The sequence below is a fragment of the Protomyctophum parallelum genome (assembly GCF_964188405.1).
Source record: "Protomyctophum parallelum genome assembly, chromosome: 19".
Lineage (NCBI taxonomy): Eukaryota > Metazoa > Chordata > Actinopteri > Myctophiformes > Myctophidae > Protomyctophum > Protomyctophum parallelum.
This window is the reverse complement of record NC_139717.1, coordinates 31676691-31689646: the sequence shown is the minus strand read 5'-3', so window position 1 is coordinate 31689646 and position 12956 is coordinate 31676691. Positions and strand designations below refer to the sequence as shown.

General features: G+C 43.4%; 1 protein-coding gene across 4 annotated transcripts in view; it reads left to right on the top strand.

Annotated features, from left to right (window-relative positions):
* ryr3 (ryanodine receptor 3) overlaps positions 1-12956 on the top strand; it is a 169303-nt gene that overhangs the window by 53710 nt on the left and 102637 nt on the right. For all 4 annotated transcript variants that reach the window (XM_083790960.1, XM_083790959.1, XM_083790958.1 and 1 more), the window contains 7 exons: positions 2756-2851; positions 5972-6090; positions 7321-7454; positions 7787-8028; positions 8777-8969; positions 9361-9577; positions 10075-10179. In XM_083790960.1, the coding sequence (XP_083647086.1) occupies positions 2756-2851; positions 5972-6090; positions 7321-7454; positions 7787-8028; positions 8777-8969; positions 9361-9577; positions 10075-10179 (1106 nt within the window). The remainder of the gene's footprint in view (positions 1-2755; positions 2852-5971; positions 6091-7320; positions 7455-7786; positions 8029-8776; positions 8970-9360; positions 9578-10074; positions 10180-12956) is intronic.

Sequence of the window (12956 nt, the reverse complement as noted above, 5' to 3'; positions counted from 1 at the left end):
TTTACATCCATCATAATCATCCACCACTGTAGACCCCTCCCTCCAGGCAGCGGCCTCTCCATCCTCTCAAGGTCTCCCAACATGCAACAGTGATGAATGACCCTCAAAAGTTCACACTTTTATACATCTTTTCCTTATGTAATGTTTTTGCTTTTCCCCTCCCACCATTAACTTCCCCCTGGCTCACCTTGACTGCCCTCATATTCACCAGCATCATCTTCACTATCCCATCCACTGTATACGCACGCACGCACGCACGCACGCACGCACGCACGCACGCACGCACGCACGCACACACAATAAACACACACACATCAGTGCACACTTTTGAAGCAACACAAACTGAGCGCATTCCAGACTTTCCACTGCTAAATGGAGACACGGTCACACCCCATGTGTTTCCACGCCAGTCTGGCAGAGTGGGTTTGTGTGTCCTCTCTCTCTCTGAGCCCACCAGTCTGGCAGAGTGGGTTTGTGTGTCCTCTCCTCTCTCTCTGAGCCCACCAGCAGAGTGGGTTTGTGTGTCCTCTCCTCTCTCTCTGAGCCCACCAGCAGAGTGGGTTTGTGTGTCCTCTCCTCTCTCTCTGAGCCCACCAGCAGAGTGGGTTTGTGTGTCCTCTCTCTCTCTCTGAGCCCACCAGCAGAGTGGGTTTGTGTGTCCTCTCTCTCTCTCTGAGCCCACCAGCAGAGTGGGTTTGTGTGTCCTCTCTCTCTCTGAGCATGTTTTACCAACCTTTCGAGGACAGCTGTCCTCTCAGTCTCTGACATTCACATCAGTAAATGGCACCTATTGTCCTTGCATCACAGGCGCTCTGTATTGTGTGATGTGTTGGTATTAACAAATTGATAGCTTTCCTTATAGGCTGCAGATTTAAGTGAGATTAGATGCACATCAGTATTCCTTGGGTGCCGAGCACAGTTAAATGTTATTTTGTGGGTGTTATCAGTGCTGACTCCCGGTGTCCTAACGGTGAAAATTTAAGTATTAATGAGAATAACTTTTAAACCGTTAATGTCACCACTGTGGCAGAGAACAGTCAGTGGGCATGCACTTTATAGAACAGAGAGGTCTTGCTGTCACAGTGGTTCTAGGCCAGTAGTTTTCACTTTATAGAACAGAGAGGTCTTGCTGTCACAGTGGTTCTAGGCCAGTAGTTTTCACTTTATAGAACAGAGAGGTCTTGCTGTCACAGTGGTTCTAGGGCAGTAGTTTTCACTTTATAGAACAGAGAGGTCTTGCTGTCACAGTGTTTCTAGGGCAGTGGTTTTCAACCGTTTTGTGCCTAAGGCACACCAATAATTGGCAAGTCAAAATATCAAAGCTCTCCTGTATTCATACCCGATCTACAAACTAACTCCGCGTCGCAAGGCAATGCATTCCCAGAATGAAAATCATCTGTGGCGCTAAATTTAAAAATACTCTACATCCAAGGATTTACTCTATGGTATCACTCACCAACTAAAAATCACACCTGTGTGAAGTGAGGGGCGCTCTTGTAGTTGTACATCATCCAGTCAAAATGTAATATACTTCTTCATGAATTAATTTGTCAACTTATGTTATTATCTTTTAACCACAAACACTCAAAAATGTCACCCCCCCATCTCTCTCCCCATTTTCCTGTCAACCTACTGTCTATCCCTCTATAAAAAAATATATAAAATAAAGGTCAAAGCCACAAAAACAATATATATATATATTCCAATCATTATCAATGGCATTCAATGTTTGTGTTAGGACAATGTTTGTGTTTACACACACCCTCAAAGCTGGACATTCATAGGAGGGTCTAGCGCCCCTCATATGTCCTACAGTATGTCCAAAAAGTGTGAAGTGAGCGTCGCTCTTATCGTCATACATCATCATACACACATTCCGTGCTCAGCCAATCAAATCATCATGGGGTATGGGGTACACACAGACCCACAAAGGTGGGCATAGCGCCCCTCAAAAAACCTAAAGGACAGTGCCTCACTTTCACCAATTTATTTTGGCCTGACGTAAACATTTCATCGGCTGTCGGCCTTCATGCTCTGTTGATCAACCTGCTCTGATGAAGGAAGACTAAGCTGAAACATTTCAACGTTTTGTATGATCGGCCCGGACCGCTGGCCTAGCTGTCCGGGCACCTAGGCTCCATTGTAGCCTGACAGTGTGTTGTGGGTTCGAGTCCCGATCCTGACATCCTTTTCTGCATGTCACTCTCCCCATATCCTGTCTGTATACGCCGGTATACCGGTACTATCAATAAAGGCAGGACATAAAAACCCGTTTTGTATGATAAAATTGTCACATGGACAAAGTTGTCCATGTGCCTTTTTGTTTTGGTTCATAAACTGTTCATAAAAATGATTTCAACCTAAAAGAATTCCATCCATTCAGTGTAAGTGTACCTACCTATTTAAACAAGCTTTTTTGGTCAAAGTTTTGCTCAAAAGAACCACATGCTTAATTTTTTATTTAGATGTATTTGGGGCATTTTATGCTTCATTTCAGATATCAGAGTGTAGAGCGTGGGAGGAGAGACATGCAAGGCAAGATGAAAGTTGGATTTTGACTCGGGGCCTTGCTCTCACCAGGAGCATAATTATGGTCTGTGGCTGTGCCCTACAGAGTATTAAAATCTGAGTTGAACTTCATCTGTTTTATCTGAGCAGATGTCACAATTAATGAATGCTGGGTGTCATGTTGTAACAGAACCTTACCAGACTGTATGCAAGTCCTGATTTTATTTTCGATTTGCTTTTCCCACAGCTTCTCTGATCCGAGGGAACAGGAACAACTGCACCCAGTTCTCTCGGAACCTCGACTGGCTGGTCAGCAAGCTTGAGAGACTGGAGTCTTCCTCAGGTACAGTACAATGAATGTATGGAGGGATATAGATAGTCTATCATCTACACTGTACAAAAGTGTTAATTTAACTGTTGAGATTTGAGAGTGTAATGCAAGCAAATGTAAGGGTCCATTTGTACACTCTGAGGACCTCATTCACAACGGCGTTTACGCTCATATCGTGAGCGGAGTGTGAGCTGACAGGCATTTACGAGGATTCCCACATTACGTGGGAATTCATGGCCATCTCAGTGAACTTGACGTTGGTTGGTCGGAAACGCCGCACATATCGACGTCTGCTCCAGGGTTGTGTATATGGCATACGGCTTGTGTATATTTATTTAGAAGGCTTTAGTCTTCATGCTGAATCAATAAATAGATCCCACACCTCAGATATAATATGTAGGCATGTTTCCCCAACATTGGTCAGCACATAAAAAAACGATATATATAAAGCCGACACATTTTTATTTATTTATTAGGATATTTCTAGCATGCGTTGCGCTGCTCAGTCTCGGCAGCCTTCTACTCGCAGTGCAACGCATTGTGAGCTTGTAGATCGGCTCTCCCCCATCTCACCCTGCAAGCAAAATCGAGGGTTATAGCGGTCGTCAGCTACAGTATATAAAACAATAGAAGACCACATTAGCCTACTGAATGGCATCAGCGTGTTTGAAAGTCGGCCAGTCATATCATAGTTTTGAGACAGCTCACCTCCACTCGCGCTTGTTCAAAAACATGACGGACAGACAGACATAAGAAAGGCAGTTCATGATGATCATCACTAGGTCTACCTACTGTAACTCGCTGATCAGCATGTTGACAGAGACTCAGCCAATTAAAGTTTCACGTAGGCCTAATGCCTTTGCTGCAAGCACCTATATCTGCCTCCATTTGCGTTGTGGTATTAATTTATAATAACGTATATTGATCACATGCGGACGCCACACAGAATGGCCAACTCTTACCTTCAGGCTTGATGAGGAAACATACAACGTAGTTGGATCGGATGAAATATAGCCTTTCCTAGTCCATAAACAAATTAATCCCACAAGAAAGAAAAGAAAAGAAAAGCCAAAACCGCATGTTCCGGTGGATTAAATATGTCCTGTGTCCATGCATGTCCATATATTTGCTTTCCAAATCCGACAGTGCAGGGCAGGGAATCAATCACCCCAGTAATCAATAGGGGCTTTTATCATTGCCGAGTTTTAATATAGCATTTGGTCGTGTGGTGAACTGTACAAATTAACTTCTTTCTCATTATGTGAAAGTAACTGTAACATCAGTTAAATTATTAACGTTCTGACATTTAAACAAGGAATGAAGCAATGCGTGCCAAGTTGGCAAGTTTATAATTATCTACATATAACTCGTGCTGTTTGCAGAGACCTGCCTGATAGCTCATCGCGGTTCACTGTTGTATAACTTGATCTGTGCAGGCTATGATGACGTATTTCGATATTTCCTGTTGCCTTATATGGTGTGGAATGGGCGTGGATGTTCCATCAAACCAGGCTACACCAGGCGAATCGCTTGGGAAAGAGGCGGAAAAGGCACACCGGGCGAACCGCACAAATTAACTCATTACACCACCTTCGCTGAATTACACTGGAAATTGCTGCAGCTTGATCGGACGGATAAAAACGATATCATTACGCATCTCCTTTACACCGTACAGCGTACATTTTCGTTGTGAATGAGGACCTGAGAGTGCACAATCGAGTTTGCAAAAATCAACCTGTAAGGCTCAGGGCACTATTTTGGACATAACTGCTTGAATTACAGTCAACAGCATGGCAACAGACTTTTCTGGCCTGGAGAAGGGTGGAGTACCTGTGGCGAAGTGCTGAGCTAGGTTGGATTATGCTGAATGTATTATTGGATGTGTTGCAGCTAGATTCAATCATACTGGTAATTTTAATAGTATCATAGGAGAAAAGTTTCCGGAATATAATTTGTCCCAATGACAAATTGATGTCATCAAACAACAAATCCAAAGCACCTCAAACTGAGCCCGCCAAGAGCCGATGTAAATGTATCTAATTTATTTAAAATTACAAACATAGTTTACACCCTGAACGCCCAGGGTTATTTAATCCATTAAATCAGAGCGCCCAGCGATTTATAGCAGCGGAGCACATTTAGGGACGTACCAGGCACTATCCCGGAGCTAGCTGAAGTAGCTAGATGTAGCCAAAACACCCGAGGCGACCGACAACAACGGGAGGTATGACTAATTCTAACGCAATGGGCCGTCTAACACATAATCTTTGCTTAGAATTGGACGTTATGATTTAGATCAAGAGTTATTCATGTTTTAAGATTTTCGGCCTCATTGGCTAAAATGGGGGGGAACATTTTCGATGACGTCCCACCGGAAAATAACATTGCATGTTGCGCAACAGACGCTCCCAGCCTGTGGAGCGATGCGATCGGTTTTCATATTAATAAATCTCCATCTTTTTATCAATCTCCGTCTTGAGCGCTGGGCGTTACTAATTGATTGAACGGAGAACTCCGTCCTTGCCGCTTGGGGTGTTAAAAGAGATAAATCCAGACCAAAACACCCATGGATCAGCCTATGTCCCAACATACATATTGGCCTTGAATTGGCATTAGAATGAAGACAACTAGCTAGCTTTTTAACTACATTTTACAGTGGGAGGGGTGGGGGAAATGGAGAACAGGGGGCATCTATGAAACAATTCAAGGCCAACATGCATGTTGGGACAGGGTTTTGGCTGATTAATGGGTACATGTATTTTGGTCTGGATTTCTCCTTTGACAATGGTCCTCTGAGAAGCCTTTCTCACTTAAAATCCCATAATAAGCAGAGCAGTCATAATTTGTTGTCCTTGTGTACAGTACCTTCCAGACTATGAAGAGCATAAGTACACAGACAGTCCACTTGACTCCATCTGTGTACAGCACGTGTAAACGTACTCCCTGTTTTAACTACTTAAACCCTATACATAGTTGGACGTAATCTCCCACGGTTCTAGGTCGGTTAGGGTTTCCCTATGCATCAAATCTCTTGAGATATGTAAATAATAAGCCAACTCTGAGCTTTGCTCAGAGATTGATTTAGAAAATGACAAACCTGACCTCCCTTCTCCTCCTGGCCTGTCCTCTTAGGAATTCTGGAGGTTCTCCACTGCATCTTGGTTGAGAGCCCAGAGGCTCTGAACATCATCCAGAAAGCACACATTAAATCCATCATCTCTCTGCTCTACAAGCATGGACGGAACCACAAGGTGAGGACATTGCCTTGGCTTGGACACACACGCACACACACACGCACACACCAAACATGGTTCCCTTTTAATATCTACACATAAACAACGGCAGCATTTTATAAACATCTTTTGACCTGGTTTAGCATTCTGGAGTCACCCTCAACAGCCACGGCAGGCTAAACTGATTGAGGGTAAGCTGCCAGTATAGCAGACGTTGCCGTCTGCCTGCAGCTTCCATCCTTTCTCCTTCCTTTTAGCTCTGGGCAAGCAGAACAACAGGCAACATCACACTGCAGTTTGGGCCTCTGAGAAGAGGATTTAATACAGTAGCACAGCAGCTCGTTGCCAACTTATAAGTCCTCAATCACTGTTAAAGGCAAGGTCAGGCTCACACCCACAGGTTTTATTCTCCAATCATTAAACTAATTAATATAAATATTTGTCATGGATGGGAACATGGCTGCTGTGACGCCGGTGACATTCCAACTATGTGTTTTACACGCTGCCTTAACACGTCTCTGACTCCCAATATTTGTTCTGTAAAGAGTGCTTGGCTACGTGACCGTGACCTCATAAACAACAGCTGTTGATCAGTGAGAGGCAGCTGGAATGCTGTGGCCCACATGGTGTTGGGATCGGTCGGCATTATACTAGTCGGGTGGAAAACTTTTATGTCCAAAACAGTTACTTTTCAGGAAACCTGCATTCCAATCGATCCAATGTAGTTATTATTGTAGTTATTATTTAGTCATAATGTCTTGTTAATCCATGTCATGTTTTTTTCCAAGCTCACTCAATGCGATGTATGGTGCCCCCATACATGGCATTGTATGGCATTCATTTATGAAAAAAACTAACAAATTGAAATCTGTTTATGAGTGGTTTCTTACCGACAGCAACGATATGCTACCACCTGTCTGTTTGATTGTCACCACAGGCAGTTTGAGGACACGTTTGTATTTATATTCAATCACATGAGAGTGAAGGAAGTGAAGGAAGTGTTGCCAAGATTGTTCATTCATAATTACACTGAGTGAGAGACAAAGATGCAGAAACCAGGGTCCATAATCTTCTTTCTTTCTTTCTTTCTTTCTTTCTTTCTTTCTTTCTTTCTTTCTTTTTTTTTTTCTTTCTGCCTTTCTTTCTGCATTTCCTTTCTGCATTTCCTCTCTTTTATTTAATTATTTATTCATGTCTCTCCTCTCCTTTCTTTCACTCTTTCCGTTTCTCTCTCCCTCTCCCTCCCAGATCTTGGATGTGCTGTGTAGCCTCTGCGTCTGTAACGGGGTAGCCGTAAGAGTCAATCAGAATATTATTTGTGACCACCTGCTTCCAAAGAGGGACCTGCTCCTTCAAACTCGCCTGATCAATGATGTTCAGAGGTAATGAATTGCACCTGGCTCCACCACGGTGGATTAGATTCACCGAGGCAGGTTTCACTTGACCTTTACACAACGATTTCCAATGATTTTATCTGGAATATATTAAGTCAATACGTGGCAGATCAACAAGCTAAATGTGATTTTGTTTTCTTTGAAAAGACTCGATGTACGCATTAGTTATATAAGAGAACAGAATAAAAGAACAGAGAAAGGTAATGTGAAACAATGTCAGCCACTTATTCAGTGCCTCTACTGTATGTACAGTACAGTATGTCTCAATACTGAGCAGTTCATATGATGCATGCTACCTCCATGTCTTTTCACCTATCCAGTATGAGGCCGAACATCTTCTTGGGTGTGGCCGAGGGATCGGCCCAGTATAAGAAGTGGTACTTTGAGGTGGTGATTGACCAGGTGGACCACTTTGTGACCGGCGAGCCCACTCACCTCAGGGTGGGCTGGGCCAACACCGCCGGCTATGCTCCGTACCCTGGAGGAGGAGAGGGATGGGGGGGCAACGGAGTTGGGGACGACCTTTACTCCTACAGTTTTGACGGACTTCACCTCTGGTCAGGTAGGAATCTTTACCAGACACTGCAGTAGGGCTATCTGCTATTTTCTCCGAATGTTTTCCTATTTTGACATACCCAGAGTAGGTACGATAGGGCTCATGTAGTTATGGTGAGCCTGTGTTGGACGTAAATAACTGTAAGCTGTCCAGGGGCATGCTGTCCACACTGGATGGCTATGTTGTGACCTTGCAGTTTCTCAAGGGCAACATTACACAGAACTACACAACCAGCCTGCGGATGACGTAACCTCTCTTTACCACTTAGCTAGTCTCTCCCATGCTCCCTAGCTCTACTTCACCCAGTGTGCGATCTCACCTCGCGGTCGACTCTCTTCTCACACAGCATCTACCATATGTGACTGTCACATCTACTTACGCCTCCCGGAAACCACTGAAAGGCTTGTCACCTTCCTTCCCTTGCTTTCATGCTCTTCCCTGCAAGAATACGCCCACCCCCCAAAACAAAACAACAACAACAACTCCCGCAATCTCATACCTCACCAACCATAGTCTACAGCAGTGGTTCCTAAACACTGTGCAGAGGCACACTGGTGTGCTGTGATAGAACAATACAAATGGTTATTGAAATTGTTTTTGCTCCATCAATACAAAAACAACTTGCTCTATAGTACTCTCCCTTTCCCCTCCACTGCACATGTGTCCCTGCCCTACATTCTCAATGACTTTGCCATTGTAGCAGCCATCCATTCTCTCTCTCTCTCTCCATCCCCATCATGCCCGTCTACTGCAGGGCGTATCCCCAGGGCCGTGGCCTCCATTAACCAGCACCTGCTGAACTCTGACGATGTAGTGAGCTGCTGTCTGGACCTGGGCGCCACCAGCATGTCCTTCAGGATCAACGGACAGCCGGTCCAGGGCATGTTCGAGGACTTCAACACTGACGGCTTCTTCTTCCCGGTCGTCAGCTTCTCAGCGGGCGTCAAGTGAGGCTCAGTGTGGAGAAGGCCATGTGATGACCTACCTTAACCGTGCTGTCACTATTTTGACAGCAATAACAACACTATCTGACCGCAACTACCAAAATAATATTTTGGAAATCTAGTGGAAATCTACAAGCTCACAAACTCTTGGACTGTAGCACGTTGTGAGCTTCTAGATCTTTTATTTTCACTATTTGTTGTGTGACTGTGGCATACTGTATGTAAGGTGCAACTGGTAAAAAAGAGGTGTCAAATGCTCCCTGAGCTGACACACCCTTGACTGCTTTCCATGCACAACAAGATCTCCAATGTTGTTATTCAATCATAACATCGAGAAAAGTGATCACTGAAAAACTAAAGGTATAATTATTCTCGGAACCGCTTCCTTACTCAGGATCCGTTTCCTCTTGGGCGGTCGCCACGGAGACTTCAAGTTCCTGCCCCCGGCGGGTTATTCTCCCTGCTACGAGGCCTTGCTGCCAAAGGAGAAGATGAGGGTGGAGCCTGTGAAAGATTATAAGAGAGACCATGACGGGATGAGGGACCTGCTGGGCACAACGCAGCTCCTCTCACAGGCCTCATTCATCCCCACGCCAGTGGACACCAGTCAGGTGAGTGGCGGGACACCAACGGTAGTGGTCACTAACCGATCCTACAATTTGGGGAGAACATTGAGCGTGTCCTTCCTCACATGTAACACCTCACTGTCTGCTGAAAAGTAGCGTCTGGTGACTCTATGTGTATCGGAGGACACAAGTGGTTGTCTACACCCTCCCCAGACCAACACAGATGGGCTGCCAGTAACACAGACTATACTGCATATACATGATGGGAATTAGCAACAACACACACGCGCACACACACACACACACACACACACACACACACACACACACACACACACACACACGCATGCACCCATGCACACACACAGCAAAGACTGTTACGAATGTACTTGAGTGAAAGTGCTGTCAAACTGATCCCCAGGAATTGAACCAATGCATTTTACGGGGAAGAAGAGTAATTAATCACTTTTGGTCACTGGCCCATTGGCATATACTGTATTTATCATCCAAACAAACCATCTGCTATGTTCCTCTCCTTCCAGATTGCGCTCCCTGCTCACCTGGACAATGTCCGGGACAGGTTGGCAGAGAACATCCATGAACTATGGGGGATGAACAAGATCGAACTGGGTTGGACCTATGGCAAGGTACTGGCTGTACACTCCAACGCCATCCCTGCACACACTGCAGGGAGATGATGAAACTAGGCTTCCATTTGTAAATATAAAAATTAATGAAATTAATGAGGCTTCCATTTGAGAAATAAATGAAAGAGGGGGAGACATTTTTTATAACCACTTAATATAATACTTAATTATGACGAGTCCCAGCCTCCCAGGGACTTTTTATGATTCCCACTTCAACGACGTTGATATATATCATATTTTGCCATTTTTACAAATTGTAGCATTTAACTCCCATTTAATTTTATATGGTTATAATGTGGTTATATTCATGTAGAAAACAGAAGAAGAAATGATTATTATAACTAAAGCTAGCAAAATAAACTAGAATACAAATCAGTACAGTAGTACAGTAGTGCATCCCGTGGATGCAGAGGTCGTTGTTTTATTGCGTCCCTTAACCATAAACTGCGTTTTGGGATGCAAAAGGCACCCTATTTTAAGCATCAACATTATAGTTCCACACTCACTCCAGGGGGCCACATTGCATATACTGTCGTATGTAAAATAGCAGATCTACAAGTTCTGTTTTCAGCTTGTAGATCTGCTATTTTTGCTATATTTGAATTGAAATTGTGAATTATTGTTTTGCTATTTTTTTATTGGAATCCTTAAAAGTATTTATTTTAATTTAATTTCAAATGCATTTAGTTATGCTTATGTTTTACTTAAATGCAAATACATTGGACATTAAAAAAAGACAATAACATTTGAATACTAGTCATTTAGCTACTATATAGACTGAAGTAATTAAAGCGGGTCATGTTTGCATATTTGGAATTGTAAGAGCTGAAATCAATAATATGTCAGTATTAACCTTCGGGCTGCATTAAGTGAAGGTGGGGGCTGAATGTGGCCCCCGGTTTGCCAGTTGATGTATGTATGTAATTATGTATGGGCAAAGCCAGTTGATGTATGTATGTAATTATGTATAGGCAAAGAATCTAGACACAGCTGCGCGACATGAGACTACCGGTAATTCATTAGAGCGATAGAGAGAGAGAGAGAGGAGTGTGTGTGTGTGTGTGTGTGTGTGTGTGTACGTGTGTGTGCGTGTGTGCATCAATTTAACAAAGGTGCAGACCATCAGAAATCCGCAGAGAGTGATCGACGTTTGCGTTACTCTATGCCGAGTTGAAGTGGACTTTTTTTCCTCCCTGGAAATAAAAACGTCTGGGTTTCCCAGGCTAGTGTTAATGTGGTTCACATATTTTTAACTAGATTGTTAACACAATTGTTAATTGTGTCAAACAGTCTATGAACCAAAAGAAAATGCATGTATTTGATTCAGTCCGACCAGGAGAAAGGATAAAACAACTTATCCCCACTGGGGTTACAAAAGCAGATGCATGGAGTACAACTTAAGGTCTAGGAGACATGACCACATTACACCAATCCTGGCTGCTCTCCACTGGCTGCCGGTGACTTTTAGCGTTGACTTTTAAGATTTTATTGATTACTTTTAAAGCCATGCAATGCCTGGCTCCCAGCTATATTTCGGATATGCTGGAACCATACAGGCCAGCACACACCCTTAGATCCTCAGGTTTGGCTCTCTTAGAATTTCCCTCGACTGATCACCATGGGCAACCGGGCTTTTGCTGCCAGGGGGCTCAGACTCTGGAATGACCTGCGTTTGAAGGCTAGCAGTGTCATCTTTTAAATCACTTTTGAAAACACAGCCTTTCCTTAGTTTTATCACGTCACATGTTTATCATATCAGTCTATATGATTTGTTTTTTTTAATGGTCTTATATTGTTTGTTTTATGCATTTTAATTGTTGTTGATTATCCCTTTTATCCCTTTTTTTACCGTGGCATTGTAAAGCACGCCACTTTGTAAACATTGCTTCCGAAAAAATATATTATTATTATCTCCGTTTCCGTCACAGCATCTCTCCCCTCAAAGGCATTACACAGACCGTTTTGGCAAAATGATCATGCTGCCTTCCAAAAATGTGTCATTTAGATTAATTACGTCTGCATGACATTGCCACTCAGGCGAGGAGGGGCCAGGGCCTTGTCATTTATACTGGACAATATTTAGCTACTAGCCCTGACCCTCAGCCTGAATTAACATTTAGTTCCACTTCATTAGTCATTCTGAAAGTGTTCCCACTGCAGCCGTTTTTCAAGATGAAAAACTGGTAGCTTTGCTAGTGGGTAAAGTTGTAACAATAATGTCCTATCCTTTCACATTAGACTGTTCCCTGCAATCATAATATCGTGTAGCCGGTCACAAAATGCGATACATCACAGAATTTGGTGTAACACTGAGATTAATTTCTTCTTCATTGCATTCAATAGATGCTTATTGGACTGGTTAGAATTTCAATCAATACAACACACTGGACATTTACAACACCAGACCCTAAATCTCAACATACAGAATTCTTTGAATTGGCGTGAAATTCCGTGAATGGTGATTCAGGTGCTGGAGCCAGCCAATTTAGGTACTTAAATGCTCAGCATTTAATTTAGTTTGAACGAGTCCTCATTAGTCCTTCAAAGTGACATTTTCCCCACATGACCCAATCCTAGATAGGAGAAAATTTGAACAAAGTAACAGTTACTTGGCCGGGATTCACACTGATATGGTTGATAAACTTGGTTATGGATTGGCTACACCATGTGCGAGTGCTCGGCCTGTGTACTGCATATGTTTGGGGACACCTACAGTACAGTATACTTATTGGTTTCCTGTGGACAGCAGAAGATGCCCAGAGGTAGCGGTTATGCCA